This window comes from Chiloscyllium plagiosum, chromosome 14 (assembly GCF_004010195.1).
Source record: "Chiloscyllium plagiosum isolate BGI_BamShark_2017 chromosome 14, ASM401019v2, whole genome shotgun sequence".
Taxonomy (NCBI): Eukaryota; Metazoa; Chordata; class Chondrichthyes; order Orectolobiformes; family Hemiscylliidae; genus Chiloscyllium; species Chiloscyllium plagiosum.
Window position 1 is genome coordinate 53,237,995 of NC_057723.1, and position 17,823 is coordinate 53,255,817.

General features: G+C 40.4%; 1 protein-coding gene across 4 annotated transcripts in view; it reads right to left on the reverse strand.

Moving 5' to 3' along the window:
- Nucleotides 1-17,823, reverse strand: part of LOC122556728 (SH3 domain and tetratricopeptide repeat-containing protein 2-like) — an 80,742-nt gene that overhangs the window by 40,950 nt on the left and 21,969 nt on the right. For 2 of the 4 annotated variants that reach the window (XM_043703809.1, XM_043703808.1), the window contains exons 3-6: nt 10,159-10,269; nt 9,429-9,527; nt 7,622-7,749; nt 3,352-3,457 (exon numbers count right to left, since the gene is read on the reverse strand). In XM_043703809.1, coding sequence (XP_043559744.1) covers nt 3,352-3,457; nt 7,622-7,749; nt 9,429-9,527; nt 10,159-10,269 — 444 coding nt within the window. Of the gene's footprint in view, nt 1-1,980; nt 2,020-3,351; nt 3,458-7,621; nt 7,750-9,428; nt 9,528-10,158; nt 10,270-17,823 lie in introns of those variants that run through there. The other 2 variants (XM_043703810.1, XM_043703812.1) reach the window with 2 other exon arrangements.

The window sequence follows — 17,823 nt, forward strand, 5'->3', positions numbered from 1 at the left end:
TTAACAACAGAGTTAAAACCTGGGGGGGGGGGGGAGGTTGTCACTTGATGTATGCATTGTTGTTATAAAAAAAAAGTGAAATTGAAGCAAAAACAAAATGCTGGAAATACTCAGCAAGCATGGCCACAGACACACAGTCATGAGAGTTATGTGTCAGGATAGCGATCTTTCAGCAGATTTTTAGCACCTGCGGCAATTCATAGAATCTCGTTAGTGTGGAAACAGGCCATTTAGCCCATCAGGTTAACACTGACCCCCCCGAACAGCATCCTACCCAGACCCACACCCTCTACCCTATCTCTGTAACCCAGCATTTCCCATCGCTAATCTACCTAGTCTACACATCCCTGGACACTGCACAATTTAGCATGGCCAATCCACCTAATGTACACAACTTTGGACATACTTTTTTCACAAAAACAATACTGTGCAAGCAAAATTGGAGTAGGCAGCTCATTATGTTTCCCCTCCTTTCAACCACACTAGTTCATCCTGAGGTTCCATTCATAGTACTATCTATTAATGCAAACCAAAGGCAATGTTTTGTGTGATCTTAAATTGTGGATTTCAGAAAACTCTTCATCTTGGAGGAAATTACAGCTGAATAGGAGGCAGTCCACAATGTCTGTCTACATGTATTCACTTTCTGACTAATGTGATTTTTCCCCCTCCCTCTTTTGTCTCTGTACAACTGTGCTCACATTTGCTGCAAATATTGAGCTGGCATTGCAGTATTAATGTACAGGCCCTCATTGTTTGTTGCATTTACATTTGCAAAATATTAGACATCCCTGTGATAAAGAATTAGCCACAATAAAACAGTTTTGCTTCCCATTTGAGCCAAAGAACGACATGTTTGGACTGAAATGTAATATAAACACTAATTAGTTGCAGTCTGTGTATACCACCATATCCAGCAAAGTGACAGGTAAATCTGCCATACATATATCACTCAGAAACAAACAGGTGTACAGCCTAATAAACAAAAGGGGCAAATGAGCAGAGTACCATAATCCTCAAGGCTAACAGCATCAACATTAGAAAGGAAGTATACTGGAAGTTAACTGATGTGTAAGGATCCACATGTGTTTGTGACAAATCATCCAGTAATTAACTGTGTATGTGAGATAGTGTGAGCAAATAATAGAGAAAGAGAAAGAGAAGCAAAAAGGAGAAAGGAAATTAAATAAGACAGATAGAGTAAGAGAGCACAGAATGAAAGTGAGAGAAACAAATACAAGCAAACAACCAAACAAGTAATTTGAGACAGAATGAAAACATGGAAAATAGCAAATATGCAACAAGAATTGTAGCACCATTTGCATATTCCTCTGATTAAATCAAATAATTTCCTGCAAATTCAAAAACAGATCTGGAAGCTTCCTAATTTAAATGGCTTAGTTATTTCCTTGATTACTTGAGCCATTATTAAAGTGATTCTAAATGTAATGCAAAAAAAAGATATTCTGGAAATTTGAAACAAATGAAAAGTCTGTAAACTCCCAGTTGGTCAGCCAGCAACTGTAGGGATGCCAGCCTATTTATATTTCAGGCACAACCCTTGTCAAAATATTTTTAGCTAGTTTGTTTTATTTACAGATTATACTACTGAAAGGACTATTTTGTCAGCATTTCCCCCTCAGACAGCAGGATTATTGTATGAGGATGAATTGACATTCTGTAAGCCAGAAATACTGTTCAGCTGGCAAATAATTACATCATATTCCTGATTTTTTTAGGTTGGTCCAAATTAAAAAAAAGGTTCCAGTTTTCCTAACAACTAAAATCTTCTGAGTTGAAAGCTGTTTTTACACTGTCATTCACTAGAAATGCTGGATATTTGAAATAAATACAGAAAGTGCTGGTAACACTCAGTAGATCAGGCAGGATTTGAAGAGAATATATTTGAATGGATAGAAAAATGGTTACATTAATGTTTGAAGACGTTCACATTTCAACAGACAGAAATTTTAACCTAACCTCCACTCATTCTTCTGCCCTTTCTGTAATGGTCAGTCAATGTCTGAACTGAAGATCCAGTATGAAGGATAATCTTACAAAGGTGGTGAAAGACTGTGTTGGTTTGATAACATTCACAAGTTGCATAAACAGACCAGTGTTTGGCAAACAAAGAATACTGTATATTTTGGTGTAAATTTCAAACAGGATACTTGATACATCCCTGCAAAATTCAAAACACTGGAGTGGTTTTTCCAAGTTTACATTCCTGTCCAGACACACATGAAAAATTAAAGGGCACACAATTGTCAGTCTTTCTGACTACTAAACTGGATATGTATGCCCCAGCAAACTCGCTCACTGATAGGTTTTCATAATGGAGGGCTGTAACTATAGTAAAAGCTGACTAGTATAAAACTCTTTGAGCAATTTTAAATAATTTTTAGCCCAAGCAATGTTACTATTCTGGAAAGAAAATGTACTGTTTTATACAAAATATTGTTGGGGTTGGAGTCAGAATCAGAGTCGAGCGGTTTGATTCCACATTGCCAAACCTTTTTCCAGTCTTGTTAGCAGCATGCTGACAATCTGATAAACAGACCTCCCAAATAAATTCACATAATTGGGAGAGATGTGGTATTGTCCTATATTCTGTAAACAGCACAGCAAATAAATGCATGTTTTTGCTGTCACAGATTCAAATCACACTGAGAACCACTGAATTCCACCTCAGGACTTGATGGCAAAGAAAATTGCATTCACAGCATTGTCAAACATATTATCAGTTTGCACATTGTCCCAACACAGGCAAATGGTAAGAGCAGGAGAAACTCCTGGTCAGCTATAAGATGACAAGAAGGTTAGCGTCTCTATTGTCATTATCTAAAGTTCCAGAATACAAATGCATGTAAAAGTATATGTTGCCGCAGTAACTTATATTTCCTGAGTATTCTAACACACTATCGCCACTATGACCAGATGGTTCCAGCAAGTCTGACAATAGTATTAATTTCATGACTGTCAACAACTATAAGGATAAGTGAGTTGCAAGAAAATTAAACTCTTCAAGCAATGTATTAAGCAGGTTGAAATTTTAAAACCTTCAATGCTTAATATTTTGTTCCATAGTAGATTTATAATCTCTTTATTGTTCATAATTACAGTTCTAGAAGATTATGTGATGCCACAGTGGTAAATGCTTGAAATAAAAGAAACATCAAGGAACTATTACTGAAATGGAAGGGAATAGTTGATTCTTGACCTTTCTTTCCATCACCAGTTTCCTTCCATTTGCACTTTATGGCATGTCACCATTAGATGGTTTTCTAAAAATTAATGATTATTGTAAAAGTTAGCTATTGATGATGCTTCAAATATAATTTATCTCCATACCTAGGGAAAGATAAGTTGTAAATTTCCATATTTCTTCTACAGTTTTGAAGGTGAGAATAAAGCGATCCTTTTCTGCAAGTATGGACAATAGTCTTGCTGACAATTCCTGAAAAATTCAAACAGCAAAATAAGGTATTTTAAACATTTAGGTGTGGTTAGAAGGTATTTGGTCAGTGCTAGCTATGCATTTCTATATTCATCCCAAGGAATGCCAGTAATTCCACAGTAAGGGATTTTTTTTAAAAGAGATGTGAGAACAGGGAAATTTCCATTCTGGAGGACCCAACAACCTACTTTTGTGTCAGAGAGAAGGGCATGGGGCAGACTTGAAGTGACAATGGAGTTGGGTGAATGGTGAAACTAGCAGGTGAGAAGACCCACCTCAATTTACTAGCACATGAACACAATTCAACCCATAGCTATTAGGCCCTCTAGCCCTCATCACTATGCCCATGACTCCAAAACTCCCATGCCCTCATGCCTCTCATACCTCCAATATACCTCTCTTGCTTCCATGCCCCTCTAACTCCCTCATTATTGTATTAACTATAGCAACAGAAGCAGGCTGAACAGATTGACATGCATCTGGTTTGTCAGTTGGCCAATGCTTGGTGGAACTCAGAATGGTTAAGACTCAGCATGGCAGTGGTCTGTTTACTCTCCAATACAAAAGGGATTTGAGAGATTTGCCTTGTGTGATTGAACTCTTTTAACTACTGACATTTTTTGAAGAGGAGTTTTTTAACCCCAATATCCCTGTTTATTTGAACAAGATTATGAAAGGTGAAGGGGATCAAAGGTTTTCTCAATGGGACTTCCATCTCCTGTGACTGACTAATTGATTTATGAGAAGGTAAGATAGTCGATATTTTTCAAAGGGAGTGTTGAATAACTATTTTTGGTTTTCAAATCAATACTACGGGTTTCTGTGGTCACAATCTCTTTGAAATAATCCTCCAATTCTAGGTCTATGATTTCACCGAGACCATCTTTTTCCACCTTTCAGACAATTATAACATACTTAACTCATCCTGGTTTAGTTCATCTACTGTTGAACCCCTCAACTATGCATTTATTACCTCTTGGCTATTGACTATCACAGTGTCTTGACCAGATCTTATCCTTAATATGATCCAATTACTGCCATGAGTGTCTTAACACATCCAGTTCACAGATGTCCACATGCTTGCTGAATCATATTGACCCTATTTAATCAGTGTCTCAATTTTCAAGTTCTCATCTTTGTTTTCCATACCTTTACTGGTCTTTTCCTCACCATTTCTTTTATCGCTCCAGTCTCCAAGCCTCCAAGATTTTCTGTGCTCCTTTAATACTGACATTTCAATCATTACACTCTTATTTGCTCCACCATTCTATGGATGCCTAGGTTCTAAGCTCTGGAATTCCCTTCTGGAACTTCTCTTAATAAATGTGCATTGCAATATAAGAACCTATTTTAAGAACTGAGTTTTACCTATTTTGAAATGCAGTGACATCCATTGATTTCACAAACAGCAATCAGGACAAAGTCCAGTGTCACTTCATAGATAAGAAAAAACATGAAATAGTAAAGCAGAGGAGGTATTAGGTGAGGTGGCTAAAAGCTTAATCAAACTTTTGGCATTAGGGAAAGCCAAGCAAGAGGTTGATATTTACCCTCTGAATCCCTCCTTGAGAGAGTCTCTGATTGCTGAATGCACTGTGTTTCCTGCCTTCCATTGCCCATTGGTGAGAAGGATGGAAGACGGGATGCCTAAACACCACAGAGAGATGAATGGAGAATTCACATGTTGGGTGTTTTGTGCTGCTGGATAGTATCACAGGGGTAAGTAAGCACAAGGACTATTAAGCAACTCATTGGAAGAAAAGGTTCCACACTATCTCCATCCTCAATGATGAGAGAGACCAATACACCAGTGCAAATAGACGTTTGCAGCAATCTTGAGCCATTAATGTCAAGTGAATGGTCCAGCTCAGCTTCTTCCAGTGGTCTACAGCATCACAAAAGCCAGTCTCCTGTCAGTTCAATTCATTCCACATGATATCAAGAAATGTTTGGAGGCATTGGCATATGAAAGGGCATGAGCCATGACAACATACTGGCAGTAGTACTGATGAATTCTGCTCAAGAGTTTACCACTCCCAAAGCCAAGCTCTTCCAAATACATTTACAACAAAGGCATCAACCCAATAATGTGGAAAATTGCCAGGTTTGTCATGTATGCAAAAGACAGGAACAAATCCAACCTGACCAATTATCAGTCCATCACTCTCCCCTTGATGGTCAGTAAAGACATGGCAGGTGTCATTAACAATAATATCAAGCAGCACCTGCTCAGCAACACCCAGTCTGGGTTCCATCAGAGTCTCAGCTCTGACCTCATTCCAGCTTTGGTTCAAACATGGACAAAAGAGGTCAGTCATCTCAGCTCCAGGACATCTCTGCAGGAGTTCCTCATGGTACTGTTCTAGGCCCAACCATCTTCAGCTGCTTCAATGACCTTCCCTCCATCAAGTGAGAAGTGGAAACATTGGCTAATGATTGCAAAATGTTCAACATTATTCACAACTCCTCAGATACTGAAGCAAATGCATGTTCAAATGCAACGAGATCTGGACATCATCCAGGTTTGGTCTGACAAGTAGCAATTAACATTCTCATTGCCTAAATGCCAGGCAGTGTCCATCACTACTAAAAAAATCAACTAAATACTGCCCCTTGACATTCAATGGCATTATCATCACTGAATCCTCCACTAACAATATCCTGGGGTTACTATTGACCAGAAACTCAACTGAACTCACAGTGACTACCAGAGCAGGTCAGAGGTTGGGAATACTGCAGCAACTGACTCACCTCCTGGCTCTGCAAAGCCTTTCAACCATCTACAAGAAACAAATCTGGAGTGTAATGGAATACTCCTCAATTGCCTGGATGGGTGCAGCTCCAACAGCACTCAAGAAGCTTGACACCATCAAAGACAAGGAAGCCTTGCACCATCCTTCCACCACCAATGTTCAGTAGTGGCAATGTTTACTATCTACAAGATGCACCACAGAAATTCACCAAAATCCTTAGATAGCATGGCCACTTTTATCTAGATGGACAAGAGGTGGAGATGTATGGGCATACAACTGCCTGCAAGTTCCCGTCCAAGCACACTTAGAAATATATTGCCGTTCCTTCACTCTTACTGGGTCAAAATCCTGGAACTCCATCCCGAAGGGCATCATGGGTCTTCATACAGCACATTTAACTGGAGTAGTTCACCATCACCATCTCAAGGGCAAATAGGGACAGACAATAAATTCTAGCCTAGCCAATGACACAAACATCCCATGAGTAAATAAAAAGTGCAATGGAGGTAATTAAACACAAGTATCAGAAGATTGAAACATTGGGCACCAAGAGTCAATATAAGCAAACAAGGCCAGAGGTGATGGACAAGTTAGATCAATATGAAATAATGTAAGGTTGGGCTTTTCATGAGCAGAATATTATCATTTTGAAGAATGGGAACTAACTGGGACTACTTTAGAGTAATCTTATCAAGATTTTAAAGACATGGATGCACAAATAAGCTGAGGCAGGAGAAAAGGTGAATGATGTTATAAAGCTAGAAGCAGATAATATTTAAAATACCGAGTATTGTGGAGTCAGCCAATCAGTACAGGGTCACACACAATGCTGAGAATTTGAATAAAATGTGTACACTTGAGATAGCGATTGAAAAGAAATAGAGTTGGTTTCCTGCTGTAGAATTCAGGGAAGAGGTCAAATTTGATGACTTCAGATTTCCTACTATTTTGCTGGAGGAATTTGGATTCCCAGTGTTGGTTGAGTCACAACAACTCAAATAGAATGAACAAGTCAACCAGTGTGTTGGAGGAGTGGAACTGGTTGTTGTCATTACATGTTGGAAAGGGACCTGATGTTGTTGGTTGAGCTCTCCAGAGACATTAGGTAGATGGGGAATGAGAAATGGTCAAAAGTGATACTAGGGAAATTCAAGATAAGCCATTGTTGAAGATGTTCCAGCTGTGATTGAATAGTCTGAGCAACAGCAGTGCCAGACAGCAGGAGATCAAAATGGAAGGTTTGGAGGAGATTAATCATGTTGAAACTGGGGAGAAATTGAGGATGGATTTTACAGCAAGGTTACAATCTCAATAAGGTTGTCCTTGCATTTTGTTAGCATTGTGGGAGAGGCAGAAATTTGGTTGGAGAAATTCAAAAGTAACACGTTTCATATATAGGCAATTGGCTTACATTAAACAACGCTACAATATCCTTGTTTTCACTCTCTAGAATGCACAACCTCCTTCTTGCACTCTCCTGAAGCTCAGAATCACAAACTCCAGATCTTTGTCTGATAACACAATATGACAATGTCACGTCTGAAAAAGAAAACAAATTATTTCAATGGAGGATGGTTTTCACAAAACTGTTCTACAAATTATGCTGAAGCACAACAATTTGAAAATAAGCACAAATATTTCAAATGTATGTAAATACTTTGTTTTTTCTATTTAAATTATTCATTTCACAAGATTGCAGTTGTTCAAGAAGGTGACTTGCCATTACTTTTCCAAGAGTATTAGGGACAAATGTCAGTCTTGCCAGAAATACTCAAATCCCATGAAAGAATAAGAACAAAATCTGCTGCAGTAAATTCTCTCATTTTGAGCTGTGTAACATTCGGATTAATCCAGATAGGAATGGGAGTACACTTCATTGTTCATGATTCACTTTTGCTGATTAGATAACATGCCGTTTGAAGAGAAATGAAAACTGATTTTTCTTGTACCAACTTTTGTTGATGGCTCACTACAAATATAGAGGACATTCATTTCCAGATGTTTTAGAATTTCTTCTGATAAGTAGTAAGAGAAGAGATTTTTTTCAGGCCTCACTGTACACCCTTTTTGGAGAACCAACCAGAGAACAGCGAGACAGAATAAAGTCATATCTAAAACAGCTAAAAGATGTGGAGGAGGTGACAAAATAGATTCATACCAAAAGCTTGCCCAAGTAAGGCTTGCCAGGATTTAATTAGTCCAAACATCTGTGCCAATTGTGCATTCAACAAAAATAAATTGCCCTCCTCTTTTAAGCAATGACTGATGTTGTATGCTGAGCACTTCCCTGAAGCTATTCTTTCAAAGCTTCACATACATGCCTTTGCATGAAGGTTGCAGCTGTTCAAACAGAAAGATTGTATTTTAACTGGAGAAAAAGTGAGTTTATAAGCAAACTTAATCATAAACTACCAATATGGCCTATATGTATTGGAACTGGTAGGTATTTAGCCTTCATTTAATATTTGCTCTTTCAACTTCCAATATCTCAATTGCACTCTTGGCTTTCTGGGCCAATTAGCTATCATACTTTGTATTTTTAGTATTGTATTTACTTGGGGATATTTGGGGTTTAAGTTATATCTTCATACTGTGCTTGAACATCACATTCATTCACACAAAGGACTGTGGATGCTGAGTCAGTTGAAATTTTCTTTACCAATCTTGACAGGTATTTCCTAGGTAAAAGTATGAAGAGATAACAAGATGATATCATTCTAATGTAAGTTAGCTTAATAGTGGAATAGGCTTGAGACATTAAAAGGCACTCTTCTGTTCCTATCTTTACAGTCATGCATCAGCACTGAATAGAACTACAATCAACATGTGGGAACTTTTAGAGTCATCTGCAACTGACTTTCCAGTGGCTGAAAGCATAATCATTGTCAGTCATGACTATTAACAGTGCTGCTTGAAGCTTCTTACCCAGCTTAAAAATCATAAGGAGTAATTATATGGAAGGAATTATTATTCTGATCTCCATTGCTTTCATAACTGCCTGAAGGCCTCTTCTGTTAGGTCTTGCAACATAACTTCTGTTGTGCGAAAAGGTGTTTCAATAGAGGTATGTTGTGTGCAATTTATGCCTCAGATTCTGACGTTACTCTGACTTCATCATTACTGAACTTCCTACTATTACAGTGCTACAATAATATTGGAAATATTGTCAGTGAAACACAGGGTTATATGTTATACAAATATCTGTATATGTATCTTACCTTTGGGAAATTCTTGTTCCACAGATGATCCCAGAGAATATTCTTCACAACTTGTGTTGAGGTCCAATGACTGTGATCCAGACTGATGCTCCCACCTACCTAAAATGCAGTTTAGTATTAATTTATCAAAATGTCTTACTTTATCATTTATTACAACCAGAAAGAGGAAGAATCTTAGAGGCCTCCCAGCTGACAGAATTCAGAAGCCCTGAATTGGCCACTGGCATCATGATTCAGTCTTGCTTCAGTGACTGTATTTCTCCATTAATTTTCTGATGCAAAGTGCTACTGAGGGGTTGGCCTGTGCTTGGTTTTATCAGACCTCAGCTAATAAATGGAAACTGCAATAATTAGGACTTAATAGGGAAGTGATCAGTGGCCAGGGATTTTTTAAAATGGTGCAATTAGGAATTTGGTTTCACTATGTTTTGAAAACAATCAGGAGAGCAGGCCCATTTTAAACAACTAGCTTGACTTCGTTTCCAAGGATTGATACTCTATCTGGGCACTGGCTTTAGCTGTGGCAAAAAAAAAACCCACCTTTGTTAGTGAAAACATATCATGAAAATGTAAAGGATTTTCAAGGATGGTTAGACAAGCTCAGGTCACCAATTGGAATTGATTACAAATGTAACTAATGTTTTAAAATAATTTATATATTTAATATGATATTTAGAAGGGTAGAAATGCATCTAGCAATTATGTAATAGAAGTTGTGCACAGTTTTTACCTGTTGCCATTTTATCTCCATGTGTAGATTCTGCATTTGATTCAACAGACAGCTTCTGCAGATGGCAGCAGTAATCTGAAGAGGTAAGTGATACAAAAGGTGATTGTTTCCCTGTAATGAAATAAAATGAGTCGGAATTGTAAGCTATTTATAACAGAGACTAAATATGGCCTACCACTGAAGTGTTTGAGCATAAATCATATTTGTGAGTGGTATTTCCACGGTTCCACAAACATTGCATTCTCAATTTGAACAAAACTAATTATGCTAACAGGATTGCTCGAATTGAATCAACCATATTATGGTCATACACTCTAATGGCTGGTGAAAAATACATTAGCAAGTAAGCTAAGAATGGCCTCCAGTATTAGTCTTGGGGCTTGGATGTGGTCAGGCAGCCAAATGGGGTGGTCAGAGTCAGGATGCATCCCTCACAAGGTGTAATGACCCGAATATTGGGTAGCCACCACTTGTCTTGATGCTTTCTGCCTTGTTACCGGCTGTTTTCCTTCTGAAATAAAAGGACGACTGGAGATGAAAGTAGGAGGTACGGCTACTACTGTAGTTACAGTTGAGGAGTTGTTCCATGTGCAGAGGGCATGCATGGTTAATGCTTTCTGAGGTTTGGTTGGGAGAGAGCAATGATGTTGAAGGCCATAATGAGAATGAGCTTTGGTGGGTGTTGGATACAGTAGAAGAGATAGTGTGAGCTATCGGAAAGAAAGTAGTGACACTTATGTTGGCAGAGTGAAGAGGGTAATTGATCTTCTTACTACATACCGTTCCTCTGCAAGGCTGAAACTGTACTGGCTCAGCAGGCAACCTCGCACTCAGCTAGCATTATCTGCTCTCATGATCTCTCCTGATGTTTCTGGGGTAAGAGGATATTCAGGATCTACACCAACACATCCAGCAGGACCTCCAGATCTGAACTCGCAATGGCGAGCACCAATTTCTCCTTTCCCACCATGTCCAAGTCAAACGTCTAGAACAGTGCAGGGCAGCTCAGGACTACTAGTGCTTGTCTGGGTGCATAACAACACTTTAAAGATGGTGCCAGGGATGCCAGTCAATTCCAGGATTTCCTGGCAGTGAGACAAAGTTCTGGGAATGACGCATGATAAGATGGGGCTAGAATTGGGTGAGGAGATGCATAGGATGAGGTAGGTAATAAATGAGGTGAGTTGGTAAGGTATGACAGATCTCTCTCAACTTTGTGGTGAAAACTCATCAAGAAACTTGACAAAACTGATGCTTGGCCAATGGACTTGTTGCGATTTGTTCTAAAGTCACAGACAACTTTCCATTATTCAAAGTATTACTTAACATTTGCAAGCCTGTTAGGTATTTTCTACTGTAGCAATTAAAAAAAAGCCATCTGCTGTGAGACAAGAATGGACAAAGTCTCTATTTTTCCAGAGATAATCGGCTCCATAAATCATCCCTACCGGCACTCTGGATGTGAACTCTGGTCTCCAATTCTGTGCAATATCTGGGATTGAGGTCACTGAGGCAGTATATTTGAAGATTATAACATCAAGTGCAGGATTTGGAGAAATGGCAAAGAATAATGGCATAGCAGGTAAGTATGTGTGTGTGCTATTATGAGGACTGTAACAAAAAGGATTGACAAACTGTAAGCACAAGCTATCACACAGGATTATACTATAGGGCTGAATCTTAAAATTTTTGTGGCTAAACCTAAGTCACCTTGAGTGTTTTGGAGAGTTTTCTCTCCACAGACATTTGCCAGTTCTCTTGCCACATCTTATTAAATTCATTGCATTCCTGATGAAGGGCTTATGCCCGAAATGTCAACTCTCCTGCTCCTTGGATGCTGCCTGACCTGCTGTGCTTTTCCAGCAACACATTTTTCAATAGATCCTCCAGCATCTGCAGTCCTCACTTTCTCTCACTGCAACAATTACCTACCACAGCCCTGTGGCAGCTCACATGTCCAATTCCAGTCCTAACTTGTCACATGCTTTTCCGAGAACAATTCACCACCCAGTGTATTTCCAGGAGTTTGCCCATATCCTTTGTGCCCATGCCATCTATAGAACCCATTATGTACCCCGACATGCACTTTCAGCCTGGACTTCCCTGCATGGTTCCTAACATTTTTCCAAGACATGACAGGTATGAGGAAATAGCTACCCTAATCTCTGGGCAGGGTCCTGGGGTCCTTTTGGATGGGACCATGTAGAGGTAGGACTTCCACTTGCCCCAAGACTAACAAAGGAGACCACAACATCAGACCATTGTTTGGAAGTTGCTGCCCAGATTAAGAGCAATTCCTGATGAAGGGCTTTTGCCCGAAATGTTGATTTTTCCTGTTCCTTGGATACTGCCTGACCTGCTATGCTTTTCCAACACACTCTAATCTTGACTTTGATCTCCAGCATCTGCAGTACCCACTTCCATCTAAGAGCAGTTTCAGCCACCTAGAGGAAACACAATACTGTAGGAAGAGGTCAACGACCACAACTTCACGAGCATAAATGTCACCATCTTGTCTCTGATAATTTCCACTCACTCTATTTTCGACCAAGGATCATGGCCTATCACTTTGACTAAAGCATATCTTCCCTCACTTGCTCTCATTCACTCCAACTCCCAGCACCACCATGTGAAATACAATCCGCAGGGACAAAATAAAGGACAATATAAGGAAGACAAAGAGATTTAGATTGGAGGCTACTTCCTATTATAAAAAGGAAATCCAAAAATTTACAATATCAAGGAAGTCATGCTGGCATTTACAAATCTCTGGATAGGCCTCAGCTGGATGATTGTATCTATTTCTGGGCAATACATTTTAGGAAGGATCTTAAAAGCTTTGAGAGAGAATAGAGACATTTGTTGGGATGATATCACGAATGAGGGTCTTTAATTATATGAAAAGCTGGGAGTTTGTTCACATTAGAACAGATTAAGGATATTTGATAGAGATACTCAAAATCTTACATTGTACCTGAACTGGGAAAAGATGAGCAGATGCTGTGCATGTGAATCACAACTAATAAAAAGCTGGAAGACATATCTTAAAAAAAAATGTGTCATTACAATATAACATTGCTGCCATCTTCCGTATTCCTTGTACACTGTAAGATGGGTTGAATTTTACCATAAATCAGTTGTGTAATGTTTGGTGAGTTTAATGGAAACTTTCTCTCCATGAGGTTTAGCATTTCTCCCACAATCTCCCAAACTACCTCATTACCTATACACTTTACTGTATGGAGCTCCAGTCATCGTCTTCCCCCAATCACCACCAGTGGAAGCACTCAGCATTGCAGAACATCCTGGCATTTCTTGAGCTGGCACCATATTTAAAACAAAGGTATGCACCAAGTCAGGGCTGTGCTATACTGCTTGTGTCATTTACCTGAATATATCAGACAAGGGAAAACTAGTGCCTGACTTTGTGTGCAGGAATGTGGAGGTCCTGGTGCATGTGTTGGTGCAAAGAAGAGCTATCCACTTCCACTGGACCATCAGAGAAGACCACAAAACCACATCCTGCCAGTCTTGTCTATGGTTGCTACTGGGTCAGTGCAATGTCATCTGGAGAAACGCCCAACAATTCAGGAAGAAGGCTAATAACCTTCCCTGCTGTGTGAGGGTACATGGCACCATCTTCTCTCTGCTACCAAGGCTCATGGTCTACCATACTCAGTCTTGTATGTGACATCATTCCTCATGCACTCTCATCCACAACAACTCCCCCACCTTACTAACCCTACAAATGCTTTGCGCTTCCTACTTAGTCATCCCGGGATATCTCATCACCTTCCTCCCATCTGCACTAGCAATACCATTGTAACAGCCATTTTGATCTCACTCATTGCCTCCCACCATCCCATTCTAGGAGATAACGATACGCAATGGGTGGACAGAACCAAACAGCTGGTGGGTTGCCTGATATTCAGCTTCGCACCATGGGCCAGGAGAGGATCCAGATCCTGGACAGTGAGGAGCCCAGCAGCCCATGTGGTGATCTCAAGACATCCATATCCCAACAACCAAGTAAAAAGCATTGTCCATTTCTACCACTATCCCATTGTTGCCCCAATGAATGTATTCCCAACATTCCTGAACTTCTACCCCTTTTCACAATGCATTCCCTCTTGCATCTCCTCCAACCATGAGTGGACCCTGCACTCATGGTCTTCGCTGGTCAAGAGGGATGGTTACACAAAATATTCTGTCCTTCATCTCTGAGGCTGAAACCATAGACCCTCTCAGACAGCCTTCATCACCTTCCACCAGTTCAGATACTAATGCTTCGGTCAGTAGCTGGATTAGAATCTCAGGAGCTCATCCAGCTAAACAGTGCCACATCCCTGCAGCTGACAGAGAAGAAATGGCTTTGGTTACTGACATTCAGAGCATGCTCAGAGACCAGATACCCACTCAACCCAAGGCAGGAGAGAACCCCATAGGATCAGCAATTGACAGCTTTGTATGAATGCACAAACCAACACGGAGCAGTAGGCAGGATTGTTAGAGGTACTGAGTAAACTGACACAAAGTTTGCAGGATTACAGCAATGTTGTTGCTATCCTGCTGCCTCAGACCTGCAAGCATTGGCTGCTTCAATAGACAGGCTGGATTCTGCCAGTAGATCCAGCGTTCAGTTTCTGCTGGATAAACAAATGGATCTGTTCTCCATCATTCCCGCCTTTGGTGCTCAGCATCAACAGCAAAGGCAACAGAAGGACAAGACACTGAAACAAAGAACTGCAGGTGCTAGAATCTGGAACAGAAAGTGCTGGAGAAACTCAGCAGGTCTGGCAGCATTTGTGAAGAGAAAAATAGAGTTGACGTCTCTAGTCCGGGAACTCATCAGAATGAAGGATCACTGTTAACTTTGTTTCTCTCTGCACAGATGCTGCCAGACCCGCTGAGTTTCTCAGCACTTTCTGTTTCAGAAAGACAAGGAACTCTGGCCTTACACCAGGTGCTCCTTCTTCACAAGGGGATAGCACATTGCCTGTATTCATCCAGCTGGAGGAGTAACCATATAGAGTCATCAAAGACATCTGCTCTCAGGACTCTCCAGAGGTGGCTAGGCCTTCCACCCCCACCCTTCTTGCCACTCCTCAACCGTGTAAACTTCAAGCTGAGGGTGGCTGGGCCCCCAGGGTCACCCAACAAAACCTCTAAGGCTAATGGACTCCAGTGTAGAACAGATTTTCTTCACTCCAGTTGCAGACCTTGGTACTGCACTGAGATGTCATAAGAGGGAAAGGAAGATGACTTTCGAAGAGCACATGGGACTCACTTCATTTTAAGTAAGTTGTCACATTCGTTAATGTACATGCATTTTTCATTAACAGCTGTGAGTGAATGTCTGTCTAGCTGTAACTACAAGATTGAAGACATAGAGTCAAGCCATCCTTAGTGCTTCATGAGGGTCTATGGTCCAAACTGTGCAGTGAGCAGCTCCTGCACCATGTGCAGTTTATGGAAACTTGGAACGTGTTTGCTACTTTGACATCTAGGGTCCATCTTTCCAGGCCACAACTCATTGCGTGAGTATCACAATATTAAAGGAATTGACTCCTGATGCCACATGATGTAGTCAAAAGTGTTCGGACCAACAGTGACTGCTGGTCAATGCCCAAGGTTCACATTCGGCATGTACGACTCATATGTATGTCATTCACCTGAACTGTATGGGCTTCTGCATAAAGTTAATGCCCTTTGAAGGGCCTCATATCAATTAAAAGTACAGCCACCCTCCCTCACAGAATGAAACTTACCCACTCTCTCCAGTAATAGTGGCAGCCATATTCAACTCCATTGCACACTTGTTATTGCATCATGGTGGAAGGAAACAGCAGTCACTCTTCATGCGCTGAGTCTCAGGCTCAGCATCTTACTTTCTGAGAACCCTCAAATGTACACATTCCCTTCCTGGCAACCCTCTCCATCAAACCCAGTGACTTTGAGTTTCCCCACATTCCCATCCCCATTCACATCTGTTTAACTTGACCCCTCAATCACTGTCATATTGAGTGAACTTGCCAGATATAGTGATGTACGGCTCTCCCCCACTGAAGTCGGGTACTGCTGACTGTCAGTGATACCCATTCCCTATCCCCACAACAACCTGCATAACCTCTTTCCTTGCCATGCTCTATCATTTGCCCCCATGTATTGAGTTGTCCATTTCACTTCTGTTAACCCCCCTGCATCCCAGCATGCTACCTGTAATCCCCACAGGTGCATTCTCCAGCCTGTCTCCCATAGTAGCAGCCCTTGATAACTCCATCCTTGACTTTTTTTGGATAAAGCCAGAGGATTGACTGTGGTCCACCTCCTTGGACAGACAGCCCTCACTGATACTAACCAGACCCTGAATGATCTCTATATTGCTCAATGACTGACTTCCTGCAACTCCCCAGACTGATTGAACTGACCTTGGTCTGACCTCTTGACAAAAAATATAAAGATGCCATGACCGTTACCACCTCAACCATGACCAAGGCCCTAGACTGATATTGTGGGTTGCATTTGACTTAGTGAGCTGGGATTCCGTGTCTGAAAGGTATCTTCCTTGACTGAAGATTAATCTCCTAAGATTTTGCAACATGGGCATTTACTTGAAGCACATGCAATGTAAATACACTACTGACACATGGTGCAGGTATGAGATTGATGTCGCACAGTGCCCTCGAGCAATGTATCCACCCCCTTGACCGATGTCTGTTGACAAGTTGCCTGGCTTTATGCCTACGCTTAAAGGCAAGAGAAGGAGGGGAGAATGGAGAACGGAATCTAAATTATGTGAATTTAGGTAATAATGGATGCTAATTCAAGCTAATTAATTGAAATAAGCTTCTTGCTTCTCACTAGTGTGAAATGTGTCTTGCCATTCATCCCAATCCTGAACCAATAGGACAAGAGGGCATGGCGTCAAGATTAGAGGAAGCAGGTTTAGAGCTGAACTTCTACACCCAGAGAGTTGTTAATCTACGGAATTCCTTGTCTAGAGTAGTTGACGCTATTTCAGGAATCACTTTTAAAGCTAAGGTAGATACTTTTTTAAAAATAAAGGAATTAAGGGATATGGTGAAAACGTGGATAAGTGGAGCTGAGTCCGCGAAAAGATTTGCCGTCATCTTATTGAATGGCCAAGCAGGCTCGAACTCCTAGTTCTTATGTTCTGTACAAATCTCAGTTCATGATTACAAAGGAAAATCCAGAATTATTTGCATGTTTCTTAAACCAAAACCAGTCCATCTCATTTCGTCAATTTAGTGTACTCCTCAGATGATCTCATGAAGAGCTTGAATGCATTAGTCATAACATAAGCCCTAATAATATCACATTTACAGAACTGAAGACCAATGCATCAGAGCTAACACTCCCTGATCCACTATAGTTAGCCTACTTATATCAAATTTGCAATGTGAAAGATAACCAGATGCATCAGATCTACAAAAGACTATAATAAGTATTATCTTGGAAATTATTACCTTTCAACTACTCCCATTCATAACTGAATGGATCAGTAACAGAGTCATTTACTCCTCATTGACCTGCTCACTGATACTCAGTTCAGGAGTGCAACCTCACACTAACAGTTACACAATATTCTGTACCATTCACTACTCTCTAGATAATTAAATGACTCACGTCAGCTTACAGCTCAAG